The 26,362-nt window shown below is 40.5% G+C and overlaps 1 protein-coding gene across 6 annotated transcripts in view; it reads right to left on the bottom strand.

Annotated features, from left to right (window-relative positions):
* CCSER2 (coiled-coil serine rich protein 2) overlaps positions 1-24,283 on the bottom strand; it is a 68,592-nt gene extending 44,309 nt beyond the window's left edge. For 2 of the 6 annotated variants that reach the window (XM_044420352.1, XM_044420357.1), the window contains exons 1-3: positions 24,126-24,278; positions 10,662-12,122; positions 8,975-9,180 (exon numbers count right to left, since the gene is read on the bottom strand). In XM_044420352.1, coding sequence (XP_044276287.1) covers positions 8,975-9,180; positions 10,662-12,075 — 1,620 coding nt within the window. In that variant the 5' untranslated portion in view covers positions 12,076-12,122; positions 24,126-24,278. Of the gene's footprint in view, positions 1-8,974; positions 9,181-10,661; positions 12,123-21,553; positions 22,750-23,482; positions 23,739-24,125 lie in introns of those variants that run through there. The other 4 variants (XM_044420353.1, XR_006413752.1, XM_044420356.1 and 1 more) reach the window with 4 other exon arrangements.
* Positions 24,284-26,362: the final 2,079 nt, after the last annotated feature.

The raw sequence follows: 26,362 nt of genomic DNA, 5'->3' as shown, positions 1-26,362 counted from the left end.
AATCCTAGCCAAATGGCTACAGTTTGGAATCACAAGCCAGTCCTTCAAACTGGCTACCTTTAGGATCCGGGGGGGGAGGGGTTTCTCGAGCTAGCAAGTTGCTCCCTCGCTCCAAGAGAGATGGTTCAGCTTGTCATGAGGACTCTGTCCATCTGTGCTTCAATTAGCTACTCTTGAGAAAGCCATAGATCAGCCAGCCTCATTGCTTGAGGTCTGGGGTGGTCAAAGGGCTTGGGATTTGGTGTTTAAACTCTCAGTTTGTAATCAGCACTGCTATCTGCTTTCCTCTTCCTCTTTGTATGTGTGTTGTCTGTGCATGTGCTATTTTAAAATCCCTCCACTTCTTTCTGTTTGTTTTGTTCAATCAAGTTTTGTTCCCCAAGCACTTGGGTGCCTAAGCATTGTGTACAACTCCCTGAGAATGTTGGGGGGGTGTGAGGTGCAGTTCTTGGAAACAGCTAAGAAGATGCATAGTTAAAAAGCAAATGAACCGAAAGACAGCCTGCAAATGGATCTGATGGCAGTGGCAATGAAGGCAGCACTGCAGCACGAACGGGGAAAGGCAGGTAGTGATGGAAGGTCCCAGCGCCGCCAGCCAAGACTGGAGTTTCATAGGTGAGGAAGGAATAATTGTGTGATGTGCAAATCAGAGCAACAACAGAAAAGGGACTGCCCACAGAAAAAAAGCCTCAACTGTTGTGGCCGCTTTGGAGGCTCTGAGGGAAGAATAGGGAACTCACGGGAAGAGTTCCATGTCACCCCACAACCCCAAGAGAGAATGAGGGTGGAAGATGAGAACATGGATTTCTTGGTGGACACTAGGGCAGTCTGCTCAGTTGTGACTGTCCCAATTGGTGGGGGGGACACAGCAGGGATACTTGACGATGCGGGCACAGGGCATCAGGCCACCTGCCCAGTTGTGGGGCCCATGGAGTGCTTCCTAGGGAACCAATTCTTTTTGCCTTCAAATGAGAATGCCAGGATGGGACAAAGAGCCAGCTGTGTTGAACCATCCTCTCTCAGGGGAGGAGGGAATTCACCCATCTTTCTCTCAAGCACTGGCTAAGGACTTGTTTGAATGGACTAGAGACTCTAATGGTGTTTTTACTGCAGTATGTGAACAATCTTTTAATTGCCACTGAGGCCACAGACCAGTGCACATCTGCTGGATTTCATTGGGTCACTGAGGAGAAGACGCAAACCTCACAAGAACAGGTGCAGTATTTGGGGTTTCTGACTTTCAAGAGGGGGGGGGGGAATACCAGCTGCCTCAGGAGAGGAAGGAGGTGGTTTGTCAAACTCCCCCAAAGCTGTAAACGCAGGCTTGGAAAACTGACAGTCAGTGCTTTCTTGAGGCACGCATGGCTGTTCCTCAGCACCAGGGCAACTCCTGACATGGAGGTGCGAAGGGGGGGTGGGTGGCTGGGGGTGGTCCTCTCCAGCACCAGTCCTGGCAAGCACCTCTCTCCACCCTTCTGTGACACTGGCTAGCTGGCTGGCATCGCTCCTTCTCCAAGGCCAGAGCAGCCATGCTGGCTGCCCGGCTGTGCCTGGCTAACTGCCTGCCTGCAGTGGGTGAAGCTGCGGCCACTGGCTGGTTGCTGCCTGCGGCTTGCAATGGCACAGGGGAAAGGGGAGGGCTGCTGGTTTACATCAGATGACTTGCCTGAGACTGGACTGCCTGGAGGTCATTGATGCAGTGGACGGACCATGCCCAGGTGCCCCTCGCTACACAGCAGTGAGATCTGAGGGAGTGCCTACGTGGGGACACTACACCAGGCTGAGGAAAGTTCCAAAACCAGAAGGAGACCGAAGGACCATGGAACCTATGGAGGACCTAAAGTTCTTGTTCAAACACCAACCCTGCAAGGCAGGACCAGTGGCGTAACAGACCAGGACGAGAAGCTGTTGACTGGCACGGTCCGGTAACATTGCCAGCATGCATGGAATTAAAACTCAATGCCAATGCTTCTGTATACACTATTCAGACTAATTTCAATGAAGCTTGCATAGAAGAACTTCTCATTGGCTTCTGGGCATTTACCTTGCCAATTTCTTTTTTTTTTTTTTACAATAGTCCTGACAAGAAACTATGGACTGGAATGAGTTATATTAGTTATGCATCACTAGTTTGTGTGATTTAAACACATATGCCAGCAGCATCCTCAGTTTACTCATCTCTTGGTTTCTCATTTACTTTGTTGCCTCCCATGTTTCCTTTCGTAAGCTACTATTTTATCAATGTGGCAGGGTGTGACCTCTATAACACAGTATTTTATTTCTTTGCCAAAGGCACTCTCTGAAGTCTGGGGTGGGGGGCAGGACTGGAATGACAGTGTGTGAAGCTTTAATCAGTTTGAGAATAAAACACCCAACATTTTTGTGCTGATTAAGCAGTTCTAGTCTGGAATAGCAGCAAACCAACACCTATTCATTTCAAAGAAGCTAACAGGCATCAGCCTGTCCCATAAGCAGCCCCGCATTTGATGTGAGAATTTAGATATTCCAAAAGCTCAATGGGAGTTCATAAGCAAACATCACTGAGTTGAAAGTAATATGATGCAACTTCTAATGCCATTTCTAAGAATGCACACACATGGGGTTAGTGATAGTTGTTTTCCAAAATTTCTTAACTGGAAACTTTAGACTAAGCCGTGTGGAATAATGTACATTAGGAAATGTTTATATGCCCCAGGGCAGCCATCCCTGATCTGATACCTTCCAGATGTTTTGTACTTAAAACTCCCAGCTTTCCTAAGAAATGATTATGCTGGGTGGGGCAGACAGAAAGTTCAAAACATCTGAAGGGCACCAGGTTAAAGGAGGCTGCTCCAGAGGGTAATCTAATTTAGCATGTTTACTTCACCTGAATTGAATAAACAACACTATTAAAATATCCCATGTTAACTCTTTATTCCAATTCACAATCAGCAGTTGGTCAGGAATATTTAAGAGAGGAAATCAAAGCACATTATGATTCAAATATTATGTTATATAAGCATATCTATCAAAGTAACATACTTGCAGGGGATGCCATATGAGGCGAGACTGAGGGAACTGGGTCTCTTCAGCCTGGAGAAGAGGAGACTCAGGGGGGATATGTTGGCGACATACAGGTACGTGAGGGGATGTCACATGGAGGTTGGGAGAGACCTGTTCTCCCCTGCAGAGGAAGGCAGGAGGCGCTCCAACGGAACAAAGCTCAGGGAGCCAAGGTTCCATTTGGATGCCAGGAAGCACTTCCTGACAGTCAGGACCCTGAGGGTGTGGAATGGGCTTCCATGAGAGGTCGTTGAGGCCCCATCGGTGAGGATGTTCAAAGAAAGGATGGACGTGCACATGGTGGGCATGTCGTGAGCGGAGCTGGCTGGTGCCGGAGGTCAGACTAGATGGCCCGGGAGGTCCCTTCTGACTCGCTCTGTTTTCTAAGTTTCTATGTTTCCCTTACACTGTTCAAGCTTAGTGACATAAAGCAAAGCACTGAATGCACTAATAAATGTTAATTTATCATGTGCATGTGGCTAACAAGTTCAGCTCCCTCCCACCATGGTTAAGAACATAAAAAGAACCATGCTGGATCAGACGCAGAGTCCATCCAGTTCAGCATTCCCTTCCCACACTACCCAACCAGCTGCTTACAGGATTCCTACAGGAACAGGATGTCAGTGCAACACTCCCTTCCTGCCCAAATTCCACTGCAACCAATCTACATAGGTATGCTGCCTCTGAGAAGAGACACACAACACAGACATCAAGGCTAGTAGCCACTGATAGCTGTTTCCTCCATTAATTTGTCCAACCCCCTTTTAAAGCTGTCCTAATCAGAGGACATCACTTCTCTGATGGAACTGAATTCCACAGTTTAAATATGTATTATGTAAAGAAGTCCTTCCTTTCATCTGTCCTGAACCTCTCACCACAGTTTCATAGGATGACCCTGAATTCTAATCTCATGGAAGAAAGAAAGAAGTTTCCCTCACCAGAGTTCCACATCATGTCTACTTTTAAACGCTGTTATCATATCTCTCCTTATTCACCATTTTTCTACGTTAAACCATCTCAACTGTTGTAACCTTTCCTCACTGCCGAGTCATTCCAACCCCTTGAGATTGCTGGGGCACCCTAAGTTCCACTATCACTACTGATTAGTACCATTTTGCACTGACACACACAGACATGTTACCGATCAACTTTAAAAAATGGAACATTTTCTGTAGAAAAATAAAGCACTGGAAAAACTTCCACCCCACATCACTGAATGGGGGCGTGGTGAGAATTTTCTTTGAGAAGAGGACTGCAGCCCAGTGCATAACTTCTAAGGCACAGTTTGATTAACAGAAAGGTGAATAGAACTTTGAAGTAGTGTCCTGTGTTCTAAATAGCATAATATTCAACTGCCAATTAACAAAGTGAGTTAATGGCCAAACATTCACTGTCAATTCTCTTTAAAATTTATTTTGCATTACTGACATAAAATATTTACAGACTCTCCACCACTAATAAGCAACCTGCATTTCCAGAAAGCAATAAAAATGTCAGGATTGCTACTATAGTTTGGTAAACATCCTGCAAGTAAGCAACAGGCTAACTTCTGCTTGCTTTGACTATGTTTTAAGAACTAGAATTTCTAAGGTCAATTAATGCATTAGGTTATGAAGCAAGAGATGCTGAAGGTGTCTTTCTAACAAGAAAGGGATAATTTATCTGTCTTAAATAGCCCTGAATATACACTCTTTCCTTGCATGCAGTATTCTTCATAGAAGTCACAGGAACCAGAAGGCAATAGGTTAACAGTCCACTGGTGAACAAATATAAAAGTTTATACTATGCCCATCTGTGGCAGATAATCATAACCGTAAATTAAAATTGTCATTTAACCACACACTATTTTTAAAAGCACTAACCTTCTTCCATTTCAAGAGAACAGATAACATTCTTGCTGTTTAATATATCAAAATCAATAAAGTATGCATCAATCAATAAAGTATACACTGAATAAATATAATTCTAAATAAACTGAATTAGGAAGAGACCTTTGAACACAGGGGCATTAGTAAAACCAGAATGTTTTTGTCACAAGATTATCATAAATAAGCAATTAAATGTTATGCTTTTTACCATCTTGTACTTTCATTAACTCATGCAAGCAAGTAACTCATTACAAAATACATAATCAATAACCTACTATTAAAGGAAACATTTTCATTGGCTTACATGAAATCTTCTCTATTTCTAAGTAAAAATGGAAAACTAGGCTGATAAAATTATAGAGTTAATTTAAGTAATTAGAGCAAAGTATATAAAGATTAAAGATGTAAATACCCTTGCTATGCAGTGGGAAAAACACATAGCAACTTCATATTATCAACATTCATAGATTGAAGACCATACAGAAGAAAGGTACAAGTAGTTTAAATAAAAGCAAAAAAGTATTTTCAAGATCATTGTGAGTACAGAACTTTGCAGAAGTATTTACCCTCTTTCATTTACCCTCTTTCACTTACCAGATTTTGTTATGTTACAACCTGGAACTAAAGTAGATTTAATTGGCATTGTTATCTCTTGATTTACACAAGATATTCAGCATCATGCATGTGCAAAATACTTTTATTGTGATAAAAAGTTATGAAAACAAAAACAAACTGAGACTTGTTTCTTGTGTAAGCATTAATCCCCTTTGCTGTGACATGCCTAACAAGCTCTGGTACAACCCACTGCCTCCAGAAATCATATATGGTAAGTAACTGAATGGAAACTACCTGTGTGCATTCCAGTGCCACATGATCTCAGATTAGATACACCTGTTTCTGGAACATTCCAGAGTTGGAGAGCATATCTAAGCAAACAGCAGGATGAAGTCCAAACAGTTATTCAAACAACTGCAGCCGCCCCGAGGCTTTGTTGCAATGGGGGCGGCATAGAAATGTTTTAAATCAATAAATAAATAACATTGTATAAAAGCACCAAGTGTATTTTTTTAAATCCCAAGCTATAAACATCCTCTGGAATACTGCTAAATCCATCATTAGAGAATGGAAAGAATATAGTTCAAGCAGAACTCTGCCTAGAGCAGTCTATCTACCAAAACTGTGGGACCAGGTAAGGAGACCATTAGTCAAATAAGCAACCAAGAGACCAATGATAACATGGGACAACTATCACCCAGACTTTCCACAAAGCTGGACTTTGCCAAAAGTCATGGGGGAAACACAGCAAACATGTGGGAAAAGGTTCTCCAGCCTAATGGGATCGTTAACTTTTGGACCTTGCTGCAGGTTTTTGTGGTGCACAGCCAACAGCACTTATTACCTCAAGACCACCACCCCCACAGTAGTAACAGCATGTTCTGGGGATGCTTTTCCTCAGCAGGGACTGGGAAACTGATCAGCACTGAGCAAAAGATGAACAAAGTCAAACATGGAGCAATTCTAGAGGATGACCTGATTCAGTCCGCAAGAGACCTGGGACTGGGATGAAGGTCAGCCTTCCAACAAAACAATGACACGAAACACACAGCCAAAGTAATACTGGACTGGTTTCAAAGCAAGAACCTGATTGTCTCAGAATGGCCCTGTCAAAGCCCAGATCTCAATCCAATTGAGAACCTGTGGCAACACCTGAAAGTCACTGTTCACCAAGAGTCCTGATCAGAGCTAGAGTACTTAGCTGTGAAAAATGGGTGAGCACTGCAGGATTTAGATGCACAAGCTCAAAGAGATTTACCCAAGAAAAACAGCTGTAATTTCTCCCAAAGATGTTTCTGAGTCCAAGTATGGACTCGGGCAGGTGAATACTTGCCGGTAAACACTTGCCAACCAACAACTGCCAGTTTTTTAATTGTTCTTATTACTATTATCAATAATGATTGTATATCTACAACTGAAGATATACAAGATAGGTATAGCACGCAACAGTTCACACAGCACATGAACACAATAGAAATACAATAGAAAACAGTAAAACATAACATTGCACTATTCAATTTAAAATGCAGATTCAAAAGCTAGTTTAAACAACCTAGAATGACTAACACAAATTCGAACACAAGACCTGTTAGACAGCTGATATAACATGCCAATATACTATTTAGAGCTGATAAAATGCTCTATCATATTGAACAGTCTTAACCTGTTGCCAGAAGCACAGGAGAACTGGTGCTAGAAACACAAGAAACAATTCATAATGTTTCAAAACAACATGTAAAATTACAAACTGAGCAATGTTTCTGTGTCTTCTCAACAGTGGAAACATTTATCGTCAAGTCAACCAAAATATAAAGTTTCAAGTATATGACACTGACAGACACAGAACTAGGTCATTCACTGTCACCATTTCCTAGAACACATGCCAGCACAAGGTACCTCCTCTTAAGTGATGGAACTTTAAAGCAGAGTTTGCCTGGTTGTTATTTGTATGGAAACAGCATCAATAGACTGATATCAGATACTAAATGTAGCCAGGAAAGTTTAAGGAGTGGAAAGCAATGCTAAGGACATTTTGCACCTAGTGTTACAGCTATTCAAACAAGAAGCTGTTAATCAAGATTTAACTGAGAAATGTGGCAACTTCGAGGATATCCAGCATATAACCTAGCTATGGAATGTTCTGAAGCATCCATTCAACAACTCTGCTACCCATAATAAAGTAGGTATGTACAGAGCTACAAATATTCAGTTATACATTTTAGCATCTAATTACACAAGAACAGAACAAATCACAGGAAAGCAATCATCTTACCAACACTTAAATATTTAAAAAGGGACACCATGTTCTAGTGCTGCCATCTAGCCTCTATTCAGGACATTACCAGAAAAAGTGTGAAAATGTCCAGCTCTAATTCAGCAGCGGATCCTGCCCCCATCTTTAACGGATCTCCTCAGCAGGGATACATTGGAAAGCTTTTTATTCTGTATCTGTCTCTCTGAAGAATTACTGTTTCTTCTAAGTACAAACATCATGACTGGAATATCGGTGCTGCTTACTCTGCCACTCTACCGCATGTGCTGCTCAAAACTTTCACACCTCAAGTGGACCTTATTCCACAACAGATTATTCCATAACAGATTTAAGATACTACTCTCATCTTTTTTTTTTTTGCTATAAAAGACTAATGTGCCTTCCTTTTGAAAATTCTTTAATAACTCACTTAAATTAGTTGAAGTGAGCAATGTAGTTTAGAGAAATCTATTACATTAAATTGTCTGCTAAGTTATATCTTGCATTTCACACTATGTGTGCCTCATCACAGCCAAGTTTTGTTTAGATTGTAAGTATTTCCTCTGACGATTGACTGACTGCTTAGCCAAAGGGTAAATTAACCAAAGGGAAACTGGTCAGCCCCTCTGCAACATCAGAGATCATCCAATTGCCACCACAGGCTCTCCCGGGGAGTTCCCAGGGCAGCAACCAAAATCAGAGAAATTCACTAAGAGGGAAATGCTTGAAGCAACTGGAAGTTGTACAACTTTTCATAGTAGAATTAGAGTAGTAATTATAATAACAGAAGCTTTAGTACAAATATTCAGGGTTCTGTAAACGATGCATAAAGAAAATTCAGCACCCTTTGAAAATAATGCTAATTGATCAAGATTCATCTCCATTTAACAATGTGATTTTGATGCTCTGAGACATGAAGGATCTTCTTCTCTCCCTACTTAAGATAATGGACAGTTCATTTATTTAAATAAGTGGGGGGGACCCACTTGTCTAATTCAGTTGAATGCAGTGATGCTTCTTTTACGTATACAGATGTTTTGGCAATGCTCAGAAGTTGCTTATTTTCAAAATTAAAATTAAGTTGCCCATGGCACCATGTTGGAGACACTTACACTAGGGACACAGTGTTGGGGACCCTGACCCAGCATATTCTAATCTCTCCATATCCTTGTGTGAGCTTTCTTGAAGTTTACTTGTTCTTAAATCCTTTATAAAACAGATATTATTCAAATAATCAATATAAACAAGCTATACATACTATACTATTCATTTCTGAAGAGTCATAACTTCCACATGGATGGACACTCCCAATGGGCTCCAACCCTTCTTCATCCCACATATATGTCCCATCAGAGCTATCGGATGGAGAAAGTTCAAAGGAGGAGCCAGCTCTGTAGTCCATGTCAGAGGAAATCACATTATTCCCAGAAGAATGCTTTGCACTTTCACTCTTGTCATCTACTACTGAAATGAAAGCAACAACAAAAATCATTGTGATATACATTTGATCAACATTTGTATACCAGCTTTCAAGGCTAACCTTCTCAAGGAATTGGTTACATGAAAAGTAACCAATTCTCTATAGCATTATTTAACATTAAGTGTGATAATTACTGTCCATACCAAAATATTTGAAGAAACAGCTTCAGTTTAACAAAGGAAGTACCATGTAAACATGTTACATGCACACTGCCAAATGGAACTGCCAGAAGTAGACATGCTTTCTTTTCCAATATTATTTGAAAATTTTGTTAAATAGCTCAGTAGTCATACAAGTGACAAGGTCACTTTTTATAATTTAGCTTAAATATTAGGGATGACATAAGTATTCATAATACTACATAGTACTTTCCAGATTATTAATATTTGGACATTAAGACAGTCATTTTACTAACTCATTCCAATCATATCAGAATGCCAGAGTAACAAATATTGATTACCTTTAGTTCATACATCTTTCCCCCAATTAGATGAATTCTTATACTGCACACTTTTTACATTTCACAGAAAAGAGAAGTGCCTCTTCTTTCATATTTTTCAAGAAATCAAGAGAAAAATAAAGGTCTCTGTCCTTATTTCAGTACCCTGTTCTCATTAGATCCTTATTTCCTTACTCTGTTCTCATTAGAGTGAAGATGCCTATTGCCTTTTTTGTGCTGCTTACATTTATAAGATTTCTCATTCGTGGCTTTCTAGGAAGCTTTTAAAATGTGTGAGGAAAATATAACCAAATAATCAATATTAATTTTTAATAAAACTTACTTCTATATATATAAGATCACAGATTACATTATAAATTGTCAAATGTTTTCTTTAAGAGCAAAACAACTGAATAAATTAAGCCTTACATACAAGTCTGTTAGAGCTTCCACTTCCAATAAACTAAACTACGAGATACTTAAGCCACTACATAAAAAGTACTAGACACTATCTCAAGATTAAGCACTAATAACCTTTGTTGATTTCCATGGGTCTAAGTTAAACATGTGCTTACCTCTTCCATCAAATTCACTGTGCCTTATACTTCTTTGACTAGACCATGCCCATTATTTCAACATCAAATTTACACCTGCACATTTTCCACTTGAAAAAGGTGCTAAGAATCCATTTGCACTACAAAGTCTTAGTCTAAGAAAATATTTGTTTTAATCTTCTAAAATTGGCTAAAGCCATCTGTGTTTACCCTTCACACATTCAAACTTAAATACACTTTTTGAATAATGTCAGCTCTACCCACTATTATTCAAAATTTAATTTCCAAGTTCTTATACTGCAATCTATACATATCTACTCAAAAGCAAGTCTCATTGACTTCTCTGGGGCTTCCTCATAGGCAATTGGGCATAAAATTGCAGCCTAGAAAACATTATTTACTGACAAAAGAATAGTGACAATATAACAGAAGCTTATGCTCTTATCTAAAAAGTTTAAAAATAAACATTTACCAGTATCACGTATATCTAGCCATTCGTCAGAATTGCAGTTTGGTGTTTCACTTTTTTTATGAGACAGAAGTTGTTCTAGCAATATTCCATTTCCACAATCCACTTCTTGATCATAAGCTTCCTTTTCTTCGATTTTTATTGTTCTGTTTGGATCTTCTAAATCTAAAAAGTCATCACTAAAGTCTTCACTCAGATCATTTTTCTCAGACGAGGACAAGGAAGAAATTGATATTTCATCCACATCACCATCCATTAAAATCTTACAGCCACTTTCTACAAAATTATTACATACAACCTCCCCATCTTCTATTCTTTCACTGTTTTGTGTTCCATTTGCATCAATACTTCCATTGGTATTTGTTGAAATTGAGTTCTCCACTGTGCAGTTTTCAGTATCTTTACTTATGTTGCCATCCACAGGAATCTTCCTGCCCAAATGTTGGTTACTAGGTTTCAGTAATGAAGGACGTCCTGTTCTAAATCTCAGACAGGGTCCATCCCCAGAGCCATTTGACAGTGGTGGTTTCTTCAAAACAGCAGGTGCAAAAGCAATATATGATCTAGCAAATCCATACCTTAAAGATTCATTAGCATTGGGCATATCGATCTGCCGTGCACTTCTTGACAACAGATTTGACCTCTGAGATGTTCTAATAGCTAGGTGCTGATTTTGATAAGGCCTTGCAATTTCCACAGCTCTATTAAAAGAGTGTGACCTGGTTAGGGATGCAGGGGGCAAGAAAGAGCTTTGAATGGAATGTGAAAAGCTTTGTGACCTCACCATAGTTTCACATGATTTATCATTGTCTGTTGACTTTGCAAGACTCTCCCCTGAGCTGCTCCTGGTGGCAGTAGAATTTCCTTTATTCCTCTGCAGACCTGTCGATCGATTCCCACAAATTCCATTCAAGTGAGATTTTGGAGCAGTAGGTCCAGAATATGAAGGCCTACCTAACAATGAGCTTTTGGTGAACTTAGCTGAACTGGACAATCCAGACAAAGCTGTTTGGTTTAATTCTTCTGCAGGAGACACAAACATGTTGCTTTGCTTTGCAATTTTTGAGAAGGCGCTATTTGAACCCACCCTGAGCACGTCTTTACCACCTGCTCTTTCCGATTGAGAGCACTTTTCCGAATCAGTCAATCTTTCACTGGAATTATGACTGGAGCTAGATTCACTACTAATCTGATCACCCAATTGGTATTTATTTGATTTTCGCCAGTTAATAGAGAAGGAAGACATGTTAATAGTGCCATTGTGCTTGCTGAATTTTTTGTCACTGCGTTGAGTATTCCCTGATAAATTAAGAGCTGTTCCATTTGGAACTGTCGGTAGGATAGTCCCAGCAGGTTTTGTTCCATACTTTGGTAACCTGGAAACCAAGGATGTCCTGATACGATTTTTCTCTTCCATGAGCTATAGTCCTTCCATGAGATATAGCCCTGTAATATGTCTTCACTCTAGAGAGAACAGAAGAGAAAGAGGGGAGGAGACATTTTTAAAAACACCACAAGCATTGCTATAGGAAATATACAGTATATTATATAAAATTAAAGTGATGCCCACAGTGGCACAGCAAGCTCTATATCCAAACTACCAGAATACATTCACACTGGACAGAATTTCCTTGCACTGGAACATTTTTTCAAGAAAGACTAATGAAACACATACTAATTTTAGTTACTATCTGATCTAGGAATATATTTATTGTAACATTTCACACATGAGAAGACTTGAAAAATGATTCCCTTTAAGGCATATATAAGTGGTCCCATAAGGATGTATCATACATCCAACTTTAGTAGCAACCGTTTGGGCTGATCCAACAGAAATCCTTGGGAATGAAAGTAATGCTGAGCATTTAAAGTATTACATCAGAACTGCCCTTCACTTTCTTAATACCACGTCCAAGAGATCTTGCTCAGAAGTGCCTGCCCAGGATTCTTACTGATAAAGACAACTGCTCTATCAATAATATATAAGGTGCCCTGCCCCACCCCCAAAATCCACAGCAACAGCTACACTATATTCACACAATATCTGAGCAATATCTGATAGACAGACTTGTTCAGAAAGTGAAAACTGCCATGACTTTGAGATTTGGCTGCTCCATTGAAAGAGCTCAGAAATAAGTGATATATGTTTGGAAATGCTGAAGTGCATTTAATATTCTTATACAAGATGAATGCCAAACAATGAAAAGGACTTGAAACTGTGGATATGTTTGCAATGTGGACTGACTGACTGTCAATTCATTATAGACCATTATATATCAACACAAAATTAACTTCCATGTCTGCAAAAGCCTAAGAACTTTATTAGTGTTCAGTATTCATATCTGGGGAGTTTTCAAAGACAGCTGGAATTTGAAAAGCTGATGATAAATGTGTGAGTACTCAATATGATGGAAACACTTAACAAATAAATAGGAAATTTAATCTTACTGTTAAATGCCTAAGAATGTGTTGAGTTTGAATTCTATTTTTCCACTAAAATTGCTTTGTGTACACAGATGCATGGCTCTTTTGGAGCACCCTATGAGTGTGTCTATCAAAACTACATCAAGTCTAATATTAATAGTTGCTCTCGCAGAGATTGAGCTGTTCCATGCTTATGCAGCAGCAAATCTTTGATCTGTGAAATAGCCATAAAGCCTCTGCTATTTTACAGAACTAAGTAATAGTAACTCCATAGTGCAAAGTTGTTACCACTATCTTAATTTTATTAAGCTTAGCAAGCAAGTTTAAACTAGAAATGGGACATCCAAATCTCTATAAATCCTTATCACAAGCTCTTACAGGATGTAATTGAATCAGCTGCAAAAGGAAAATACACTTCTAAAGAAAACAGATAATATCAAATAACCTTGTTGTGCTGAAAGATATTTTATCCCCACAACACATTCAAAATTCTAATATTAAAAAATGCCATGGTTTACAACTAGTTTACTATAACTTATCAAACCAGTCTTTAAGAAATGTACATACTGTAGTTCGCAGACAGTTGTGACCTACATTTTGCATGTGAAATGTAGGTCACATTAAAAAGTCATGCAGTTGAATACTTATTTGCAAGCCTTCCTTTAAGTGGGTGCAGGCACTCCCTGGCCCCACTTCACTCAACAAGACAGCACCCCCTCCCCATACCCACACTAATGCTATGCCAGTTACCTTGCTCTTGTGAAATTACTTCATCAAGGTAATTGTGAGGGGGGAGGATGAAGCATTACAAAGCAACACAGGGAATTGCAAAAGCTCTGTCCCAAAGCAGTGTGGGCTCATAAACAGTCTTTTGTCTTTCCTTAAGCAAGCTGGTGCATGACTCATGCCATGCATGTTCTGTATCAAGGTAACTGTATAATTAAAAAAAAAACTATCTTAGAACACTCTGGGAAATTAATTTCCTATCAATATAACTTAGTCACATTCTATGTCTGTGTGAATGTGCTTAAATGAACAATTCAGAATCAAATAGTCATTATAATCAAGTGCCAATATCATTATCTTTCTATCCTTTATTCCACTTGTTCAGGTTGGAGTGAGTGTATTACCCAACCATTTTGATAAAAAAGAATTATTACCCAAAAATTCACTCACCCACTCAAGTTGCTCAAAATAAAACTTTTTTATAAAATAGAAAATTGAAGATTGCTCTCACATCTATGATAGTTAATTAGTCCTGCAACTGATTTTGCAGCATGTTAATTATATTGCAATAGCTATCTCAGTGCTGTACTGGGCACACTCATCTTTCATTGGCTGCAATCTTAAGTATGCTTACTTGAATGGAAATTCACCCAAAATCAAAGGGATGCTTATGTGGCAATAATGTGTTTCAGATTCAACTCTTGCTATTCCCCCAACATTACACTTACAAGGAATTGTCAGAATATTTTGTCTCTTGCCCTCATCCTTCCTTTGTTTAAATGTTTTATTTTTGATGTTAAATAAAAATAACAAAAAGGTATTTTGGGCCATGAGGTGCAATAAACGTTCAAGACTACAGCATATTACATTCATAGAAGTAATATGGGTTTTCTGGAAAAAGCAGAACTGGAAAATTTTCCAGAAGATTTTCCTATGCTCTAAATATTGAGTAGCACCACTTTTTGTCTTTCTAGTTAATTGCTATATGTGTCTTGTGTTTTTCTACATATTGTTAAATGCTTGTTCATTCTTGTTGCATTGTTAACATAGGCCTGCTCTCAATAATTACATTTACCAACTGTCTTGATTCTTCTAGTGGTTTCACTGTAGCAATGCTACATCCTAGTCTTGTGTTTTGGCATTACGACTTAGCTCAAAGTAAACACAAGCACTAGATGACTAACAAATCATATGTAAATACGTCTAACTTCCTGAACAACGAATCAATTAGTGTTAGGAAATTGAACACAATATAATTTCTAGTTAATAAATGACAAAGCAGTTAGCAGTAACTGTCACATCAGCAAAAAGAGAAGGGATCCCACCCATGGTGCAGGGCGTGGAAAAACTTCTGAAAGGCAGTGACAAGGTGGTAGTAGTTAAAGGCAATGCTGGTGGAAGATCTTTCACAGACAAGGACAGTGATGCTCAAGCTAACTCTGGTTAGTACTGCAGAGGAGGAGGATGTGGTAATCTTCTTACCCCCAAAACCCTATGATGAAACAATCCAAAAAGAAACGAGATGGTGCCAAAAGATGGGACCTTCAAGTTAGAAAGCACTTTGTGAGCTACTAGAGAAGGGCAAATGATAAATACAAGTAGCGCTGTCACTAGTGACATTACTAGATCAAAACCGAAAGGAAGTATAGTAGCTGACATGTGCAGCATCTGACATTCATCGCTGCGCAACACAAACAATTGGGAAATGGAATGTGAGATGTCTGAATCAAGGAAAATTGGATATTGTAAAACAAGAAATGGAAAGAATGAACATCACAGTACTTGGTATAAGTAAACTAAAGTGGACTGGAATGGGACGTATCCAATCAGACAAACATAAAGTGCTTTACTTCAGAAATGACAAACTTAGAAGAACTGGAGTGGCTCTCCAACAAGAGATGTTGAAGAAGAAATGGAAAACTTTCATGCAGGTGTTCAAGAGAAAATTGGTAAGACCAAAACAAGATATGCTGCTAGAAGGCAAAAGTAGAAAGCAAAGCAGAACCAAATATCGTAGGAAAATTTGGCCGAGGGGTAAGAAATAAAGCAGGAGAATGACTTGTAGAATTTTGTGAAGCCAACAACCTGTTCATTGCAAACATGTACTTCAAGGAACCACTCAAATGACTGTATACATGGACTTCACCAGATGGCCAATGAAGAAATCGAATAGATAATGAAATTGGAAGCAGAAGGTATAGAACCTGTATTCTTGCTGCCAAGACCAGAAGCAGACTGTGGTACTGACCACCAGTTCTTAACTTCAAAAATCAAGGTCAAGCGAAAAGAGATCACCAACAGAAGCATAGTGCCAAAAATATAACTTCAGTAACATCCCTGACAAATTTAAAGTCCACATGTAGAAGAGATTTTCATTGCTCAACTTAATTGACCACCTCTGGTTTCAGAACAACTGAAACCAGAGAGATCATTAGGGAAGAATGCCAAAAGACAATTTCTGCATCAACAAGAAAAAGCCTATATGGATGACAGAATAAACACTCACACTTGCAAAGCACAGGTGAGAAACAAAAGGGCTCCGAATCCTGAATGCAACTTTTCAGCAACTATCACACAGCATAAAAAAAGAACTATTACAATGACCAGCGCAAAGAAACAGAAAGAGCAACAAAGCAAGAGACCTCTTCCAGAAGATCTAAGGAATCAAAGGGAAATTCAAACCTAGATTAGGAATGCTAAAAGACAAATAAGGAAACATACCACATGGCCAGGAGGAGGTGAAAAGAATATACAGGTGAAATGAAAGGATGACAGACTTCTTCAAAGCAGAATTCTATGAAGAAGAGCCTGCAATATTAGAAGGTGAAGTGAAAGCCGCTCTGAAAGTACCCACAAAGAATAATGCACCTGGAGTAGACAGGATACCAGTAAAACTATTCCAAGCTGTAGGAGTCCAAATACTAACAAAAATATGTCAACAAATATGGAAAACAAGATAATGTCCCACAGACTGGGAACATTCAGTATATCTTCCAAACCCCAAGAAAGGCCAGGCAAAGGAGTGTAGCAACCATTAGACCATAGCATTGATCTCCATGTAAGCAAACTGATACTGAAAATACAACAAAGAGTACTACCTTATATGGAGTGAGAAACGCAGGACGTCCAAGCTGGATTTCAAAAAGGAAGAGGCACTGGAGATAGAATTGTAAATGTATGTTGGCTACAGGAGCACACCAAACAATTTCAGGAGATCAGTCTATGTTTTATAGACTACAGCAAAGCCTTTGACTATATAGATTATGAGAAGCTAGAGATGGTCCCAAAAGAAATGGGTGTGCCACAGCACTTGATTGTCCTATCAATTGAAAACCTGGGAGGCAGGAAGCTACAGTTAGGACAAGATATTGAAAAACAGAATGGTTTCCCATAAGCAAAGATGTCAGACAGGGATGTATTTATCTCCCTATCCGTTAAATCTGTACTCAGAACATGCCTTAGAGAAAGCTTAAAATCAGGAGGAGGAGTAAAATTTGGTGGAAGAAACACCACTAAATTAAGATGTGCAAATAGCAGCAATGCCTTGAAACAGCACCTGATAAAAGTGGAAGAAGAAAGCACAAAAGCAAAACTGTAGCTGAATATTAGGAAAACAAAAAGTATGCCTGCAGAAGAATTAAAAACTCTACAATTAATAATGAAAACATTGAAATTGTGAAAAATGTTGCATACTTTGGCTCAGTCATCAATTCAAAGGGAGACTGCTGCCAAGAAATTCAAAGATGAATGAGCAATGCCAAAAGGACAGCAGGAACCAGAAAAAAAACCATCAAATGTAAGGATGTTTTACTGGTGTAAGGTCAAGATCATCCAAACTATTGTATTCCCAATCATACTGTATTGTATGGGTGTTAAATCTTGGCATTGAAGAAAGGTGACAAGAAGAAAAGAAACATGATGAAGAAATAATGCATGATAAATCTAAGTAATTATTTAGTGAGAGCACACAGCAGTCAATATTCTCTGAAAACCAACACTAACAGACTAGAATAGATCGAGAATGCATTGGATACAATGCACAGAAATGAGCACTGACTGAAAGTGAACTAAGTGTTTCTTCTTTGAGCTAGGAACTCAAGTGAACTAAACATAACGATTTTCAATACTGTGAATACTGTCCTTTATATTCTGCACGATGCAAAATGTTTTGTTTTTTAATGCTTGTTTATTTTGCTGAAATTGCAATAAATTTGATTTACTCCAACTCAGATCTTATTTATGGAAAATTGCCACAAAGATATCATGCTTGGCTACTAATAATGCACTGAAGACTGCATAATAGTGCTATGGATAATAATTATACATTTTAAGCAATGCCTGTACCAATGGTTCATAGAAGAGAGGCTTGTCTCCCTAGTGAGCCATGTGTACTCAAAAATAGTAGCTCTTACCTGACATAACTTTGCTGTCAGTTTGAATGACTAACTGCCTGTATTGACTGTCAGCACTAGGATTCAGTGAAGTACCTCAGTCATATAAACATCCACTTGCCTAGTCAACTGTGGTGACTAAGAACAAATGACCTGACAGGAAGTATTCTAAAAGCTGCACTGAAGAGCACAGTATCCATTTACAGTTATTAAAATATATATTATTATACTTGTATCCTGTTTTTCCCCTCAAGGTGGCTTACATAATTCTCCTCCGCCTCTCAAGCTTCTCACAACCACCCTGTGAGGTAGGCTGGACTGAGATTCTAACTGGCCTGAAGTCACCCAGTTAGCTCCATGGCTGAGTGGGGACTAGAACCCAGATCTCCTGAGTCCCAGCCCTATACTCTTAACCACTATAACACACATGTAACGGTAACAGACAATTGTAATAAATATATTTTCATATGATGCAAATGCCTTTTACTACTAAACTTGAGTGGAATCCAGTCAACATGTAGCACCTTTGGGTATCATTGCTTCCAATCTGAGAATTAGCCAAGAGCTGAACTCCTTTACCAACATAATGTAAAACTACTTAACTTCGACTAGGTGATACCCTATGTTTGTAGACTGTTGAAGTGCCCATTAGTATTAACCTAGGGATTACTAATGCATGTGTGGGTTACTAAGGGAGCAATCCAACAGGGGTGCTTGCAGTCCTCTGCACTCAGATTGCGGGATTCAACTGAGGATGGAAGGAGCAGGGAAGCAAATGTTTTCTCACACTCCTATACTGAAAGAGACCTGCTCACAAGAACAGACAAAGGTGCAGCTCAGACAACTCATATCCTGGCGAACCCTTGCCCCTCCCCTCCCCATCTCCTCCAGAATGCCCTCCCAGCACCAGCACCAAGGATGGTCTTGTTCCCTCAGAGCTGGCATGGAAAGAACCAGCGCCAACTGCAGGGGATGCTTCCAGTGTCAGAGCTCAGAATCCAAAATTTCCTGCGGCCAGCTGGATACCATCTACTGTCCTAAGGTCTGCACCCTACCCTTCACTGACACCTACAGGAATAATAGTTAACTTTTATTAGGATTTTGCTCCCCTAATTTCAACTCCCTGCTCTATCATCCTCCCATTCTATCCAGGCACATTGAGTTCACTTTCTTCCCCTTTTGGGTTACCATTGCAGATTTAGGAGATGACACATTAAAGCTTAGCAATATGCATGAGGGATTCAACAGTACAGCAGCAGCCAAGAACCCAACAGTTTTATAGTTACACCTGTATTAGAACTTTCAAAATTATTTTTAAAAAGATTAAAAGCTAATGAACTACACAATTGTCAACTACCAGAAAGCTTCTCTTCTGGATAGGAAGCAGGTACCTTAGGTTTAATCCAGCAATACATTTAATTAAGCAGGTACCTTATATTCACTTTAATCCAGCAATACATTTTGTAACTTTTAATGTGCTCCAGAATCATGTCCTCTACCACCCCATCAATACATTTTTTGTCTCTGCCATAGCTTAGCTTGTTTACATGATATAAGTGGGAATGCTGTAAAAAGTTTGGTTTTGTATTCCTTTTGAAGGAATGTCTCCAGAATAACCTGACCGGAAGCAGTGTGGAACTGATTACTATCAACAAAATTATTTCTTCTATAGCAGCCGGGATTGCTCAATTTACAAACCAAATTGCAGTTAACTTCCCTTCCAGATCAGCTTAAGAGCATCCTTTGATATTGTTGCTTATAAAGTTCTCTGAAATTGATGTCAACCCATGTAGATATCTAAGGCGGATGGTGTATGAAAGGGTTTCCATCAATGGTCAAGACACCTCATATTTCAGAAAAACAATGGGGAATCACCTCATTTATTGAATGAGAAAAAGACAATATTTAAATACTAACACAGAACACAAACCTTGTATCTCACTTTTAACATCCTACTGGAGTCCAGACAATGATGCTATGAAAATTTACAAGTTTCATTTCAAAATATTTGTTAATGCACTGCATTGTAAGAGATTAGATCTCAAGGCAGAATGTTGTCAACTGCTAGGAACCAGCTGACCCTGCAGAACATCAAAGACTGCTTCTATAGGCAGACATCTTTATGAGCAATCAGTCACAAGTCCATCTGCAGCTTCTTCAAGCCCCTTCCATTGAAAAGAAGTGCCTCTAATGTGGACTATTACATGGAGTCCCAGGGACCAGAATAGAGTGTTCTACCTTTAATATAATGTGCCTTTTGTTCTTTTTAACTGTAAGACACTTTTAGAAGTCAATCTTTGTTGAAAAGTAGGATTTTTAATACTTGGGATTGTTCAGAAATGCAGATCTTACTATTTTCATTAATCATCATCACAGCAATTTAAATATCACCTTTCAGGATACAAATCATTCCAAGAAAGCTTACAAATTACATAATATTCTTCAATAAAATAAGACTCAGTGTAAAAAATAACTCTTCAGGAAGTTCCTATAAGGTAGACAGTGGTAGATGTTCCTTGAAGAGCAGACATTCCAGGAACACGTGGCAACTTAGTGGTTTGCTTAATACCTATTATCTAAAAGGCATATTGACTGGACTTAGAATATATTAACTTTTGTAAGTTCACAGAAAGAAGGTTCCCACCTCTCCTCCCTCCTGAAGCCCAGTGGCCCACAAGGACCCCTCCAGAGGGCTGAGGGCATGCAATGGTACAATCTGGGATGGACACAAGGGGCTGTTGGGGAAGAAAACTTTCCTTCCCTGAACCTCTTTATCCAGGTCTAATTTTGGAGCACTCCAGTTACCTAGCAGCTTATCCCATCCACATTGTTTGGCTTTTGAGGGCTGCAGCAGTGGGAGGAGAATATAGTAAGCTTTCTTTTTGTGAACCTCCTTAAGTTAAATTACCTTGGGATTCAAGTAAATATATTTCCAAGAAAGATTAAAACATTTCTACAAGAGGCTTTTGCTTTCCTATAAATGTTAAAAAATTAACTATTTCAAAAAACACCAATCCAAAACCCATAGTCTACAAACATTATTGTTGTAACTCATGGAAAATAAAGAAAAAGTTACCTTGACTATTTAACTATAGATACTATAGTTAACTATAGTATTTAACTATAGATATTTACATATATAGATATATTAGATATATAGATATTTAACTATAGATATCCCCTTTAACTATTACGGTAAATTAAGCAAAGTGCCATTTGTGAGCACCACACATCTTGTCTTTCCTGGTATTTGATAAAAATTAGGTTTTAAAATGTAAAACTAAACTCTAATTGTTTTTAACAATGATTAACACAACAAAACAGCCCTTCTAATATAGCGCTTGCAGTACCAACCTGGTGGCACAGGCCACACCCAGACAGACAAGACCTTGCCATCTGAGGATCCAGAAAACCAATAAAGGATTACAGCCCAATCTGTACATAGACAGGTAAACTTGCAGATTCCAGTGGGCTTTGATGTACCTCACTCTGCAGAGGACTGATCTGTAAGCCTTGTAAAATTATTGATCATTAACCCATGGGAAAAAAGGGTATTAAGGACACCCATATGCCAGACAAATTTTGAAAAGATACTTCTGATCAATTTTCCTGAGTCATAGCAGAATGAATTTCCCAGTGAAAAAGATTTAGAAGATATACCAAATCCCCCTCCACTGTGACATTAAAAAAAGTATTTTCCCTAGACATTTACAGACATGAATTTCCAGACAGAATATTTGATACATATTTGAACAAGCTATTATGTAACTGTTATTGCCTAATATTTATTTATCACAGTATGTATTTAAAATTAAAGCAACCTATGCTAAAAAGTTTTCAGTTATCTTTAAAAACATAAACATCTGCATCCAAGATATTGAAATCTAGCTAGTAAAAGCATCATTGAAAAATGTTGGCCTTCCCTAATTTAAGTTTAAATCAAACCCTACCTGTGCAGTAGTGTCAAGTGGGAGTGCAAAAGCTGTCCCACAAATGACCCTATACTATAAGCAAGGCCCACAGCCTTCCCACCAAATGCCTATCCAGTGGGAGCACAGCCTGAGAGAGAATGATCAACGGATCACCCCAGGGAAGTTTATTCCATTTTAAAGGCAACTGAGCATGAAGATCATGTTGTCCCCTGCACCCTACCAGTCTTTAACCATCATGATCTGTGTTAAACACAGGGGAGAACTCCTAGCATAGCTTGAGCTCTGAAATGTACAATAGGCAATGTAGAGCTACTTGTCCGTTTCCAACTTCCATCTGCTCAGCAATCAGCTTCATAAAATCTCTCCTATCTTTTCAGCACAACAGCCTCTTGAGACCAAGCTATATGATAAATGCTGTTTGTCAGTGGTTAAAGAATTCAGTTGCAATGGCAAAACATAATCACTGCAAACTCTCCTTCATAAAGCTGCTTAAGACAGGGGTTTGCTATGAGATGACAGGCTCAAACAACGGTATGGTTTGCCATGTCATCTGAATACAGGCTGCCTCTCTCATATGGACTGAAGTATTTCAGGCCTACCCTTTCCCTCTGTCTATAGCAGCTGGAAAGAAGCAAAAGGGAGACAGCAGAAAAAAAGATAAGAAAAAGGGCTGGCATAATAAAAAAGAAAGGACCCTTTGGGAAAGCAGCTGTGGCAAGGAAGGCAGGATAAGGAATATTAATGTCATTACCCCTGCATTCTCTCAAACATACTGACTGGTAGGCTTTTCTACCAACTATTTGGGAGAAAGTTAAAATATTGTTAGTTATTAGTTCTATAGCTCTTTCAATTTGCAAATGGTTTACAACTGTTGTGCCATTTATCCTCACAAGAGCTATGAGAGATTGGGACAAGAAGTAGTGGCTTGCTCAAGGTCACTGAGCTTCAAAGTCTGAAAAAGAAAAAGAAAAGGGGAGGGGAGTAAAAGAAGAAAACTCAGTATTACCTTCCTTGGGAGGGCAAGCCTATAGTGAATCATGGTGGACACATATGTAAACACAATATGAATCACGATAGACACAGATGCAAAAGGCAAACATCTGGTACTTCATTCACTGTTCCTAAGAAGACAAGCAACTATGGGAAGTAAGCGCAAGTCCATGAGCAGAAGCACCCTACCTTCAAAAGGACAGATTAATGCACACCGCACTGCCCAGTCTGCCCCACACCCCGTAGAAGGATGCAGAAGGCCTCTCCAATATGAACCAACCCCAGAAGGCCACCTCCTGCTGCAAGCCAACCATCAAACAGGGAAGGGAGAGGCCTACTGTCCTACTTTATCCATACTTACCCAAAAATAAGTCCTACATTGTCAAGCGGGATTTATTTCCATAGGCAGGCACAGGACAACAGGGCACGTTAGAGATAAGCCTTACGCCAGCATCTGATTTCAATGCCAGGCATAGACCAAGGAACACTTGGCAGACCACAACCCCACAGCTCGGGCGCAGGAGCGGAGAGGGCTTCGGGGGCAGAGGGGTGGCCCCTGCCCAACCAAGCGAGCCCAGCCACTGCTCGCCCAGTCAGAACACGGTCATCCCCCTGGCCTGGAAAAGAGATGGCTGGTCACGATGATGCAGCAGCGGCATCCAGGAGCATCATCCTCCCTCGCCCGGGAGGCCGAGCGGCAGCCAATCGCACCCACCGGGGCGCCACGAGCCAGGGCGGAGCGGCAGGCGAGGAAGGACCCGGGGCGCGGGAGCCCGGCTCCCCGCTGGCGCACCCACGGGTGGGGAGGCCGGCCGCTGCCCCCGGCCCAGGCCCGCGCAGTCACACGACACGGGGCAAGGTGCGGGCTGCCTCCCGTGCCCACTCCAGCGGCGCAGGGGGGCGGGGGCCGCCCCTCCTCGCCTCACGCTCGCTCTCCCTCGCCCGCTCCTCCTCCTCCGCCTTCCTCGTTTGCTCCCCCGAGGAAAAGCCGCCCCGACACTCACCCCAAGGGCAAGACGAGGATGAAGCGCCTTGCAGGGGGTCGCCCTCTCAAGCCCAGGCGCCCGGCCGGCTGCGATAAGCGAGGGAAGGGCAGACACTCCTCCGCTGCTAGCAGGGTCCTCCTCGGAACCCGCCTCCCCGCACGCACACGCCCCGGAACTCGCCGCCGGTGCAAGCCTCATCCGCTGCGGCGGCGGCGGCGGCCGGGCTGCGCTGGGCTGACAGCTGACGCTGACGTAATGCCCCTCGCGCTGCGCACGCGCTCGCCCCTTTCCCTCGAGCCGCGCGCGGGCGGGCGCGCGCGCCCCGCATTGCCTGCGCTGGGAGGCAGGAAGCGCGCTCCCGCCCGCCCGAGCCTGGGGTTCCAAAGGTCTCCCCCCCCCGCGCCCCCCTGCTCTCGCGCCGCCAACGGCTTTCCCGCGCAAATTTAAACCCGCTCTGCGGGCCTTCAGCAGCTGCTGCTGAAAGGATGCGATCCCGCTCCTCTCTAAGCAGGATGAATGGCCTGCGAGTTGGAAGCTGTAGGCCTTTACTTCCTATCTGTTCCTTCACTGGGTAGCATCTTCTGACCGGACACGCGTAAGATTGCACCTTAATCACCTGCAAGTTGGCTCAGCTTCCGTGAATGATTGCGCACTTGGTTTCAGCTAATTTTGAGACCCCCAGGAGAAGTCAAGCAGCGTACAACTTTACACTCCACAGATGGAAATGGCTGCGGAGCTTCGGAATGAACAGAGGGGTTCTGCCTGTTTATTTTAGGTGTATTAGAAGCGACCTTGAGACCTTTGGCTAGAATTGCCCAACTTTAATAAATGGAAATAGAGTCAGGCTGCAATCTGTATGCATGGAGTAAGACCCCCATTGAGCTCAGTAGGCACGAGTAATGCCTGAGTAGGCACACATTGGAGAGCACTGCATGCATAGCACAGTCCTGACCTTGCACATAATGCTGATTGAAAAGCCCCTCCGTCAGAATCATAGCTGACCTTGCCCCCATGTAACCAACAAACTGCTGTAGATGTTGGTTATATTTCAGTTCCCCAACAGGAACTGAGGTTCCTGCTAGCTGGCTTCATTGCTGGCCAAGTGCATCTTTAGCCTAAAATGTCCAGAGGCAGCAGCTTAGTGCACCAACCGCTTTGGCAATGAACTTCCCTACAGGCCGCCTGGTTGCCTGCAACTAACTGTATTTTGGTGTTCTTGCTGTTCCTGACATCAGGATTACGTTTAGGTGATCTTTTCCATGCTGAGAGTCTACCAGAGGATCAATGTATAATAGATGCATGGAGCAGTTATCTTGCAAGTAAGATTTCCCCAAATATGCCAGCCTATTATGCAGGAGTTTAACGGCTGTGAAATACTGTTGCTTGTTTATCTACAACCATGTCTTCACAATTTATAGTTCTTCTGCAAACTGGGAAACATTTGTAATGCATTTTAATTAGTAAAAATAAAATCAAAGAGTGGATTATTTCAATCCAAATATGCTGTAATTCACTTATTATGACATATATCATTTGCTTGCAGCAATTCATTTCACTTGAGCATAGATTCATGAATATATAACTTCATTTAAATTCACATGATTTCATTGCCGCCTCCCACATCATAATTATTCTCTCAAATTAAAACCCCTCCATAATGTAAATGCCTAACATTCTATTAATTCAGTACACACATACTGAAAACTGGAGATGTATCTTGATTAAAAAGTAATTGTGTGTGAATAGCTCAGGCACAGCTTTGGATTTTAGAGCTAGAAATGCAAGCACAAAAGTTGTTCTTGAAGAAACAGCAACAACAAACCATAGGAAAGTCTTGCATGAAGATTGCCCCTTTCTGACCATTTATTCATTTTATTTATTTAAAACATTTTTATGCCACCCCCATCGCAACAAAGCCTCGGGGCGGCTCACCACAAAAACAAAATACATAAATATAACAATTATACAAGTAAAAATATTAAAACCCGGTGCATCTCGGATTAAAAGATTTAAAATCCTATAAATACAAATAAGTTAACAATTAAAATGAGTTTTAAATAAAAAGGTCTTAGCCTGGCACCGAAAAACAAATAACAGCGCCAGGCAGACCTCTCTGGGGAGCGCATTCCATAGATGGGGCGCCACTGCAGAGAAAGCCCCAATTATAGACTATATAGACATATAACCGTGCAGGCTCACACAAACATTCCTTCCCTACTAGGTTAAAAAAAACCATAGAAGGCATACAGGTGGGC

Source organism: Varanus komodoensis, unplaced genomic scaffold, assembly GCF_004798865.1.
Source record: "Varanus komodoensis strain SLA01 unplaced genomic scaffold, ASM479886v1 scaffold11, whole genome shotgun sequence".
Taxonomy (NCBI): Eukaryota; Metazoa; Chordata; class Lepidosauria; order Squamata; family Varanidae; genus Varanus; species Varanus komodoensis.
Note: the sequence above shows the minus strand (reverse complement) of the source record. Positions and strands in the feature narration are given on the sequence as shown.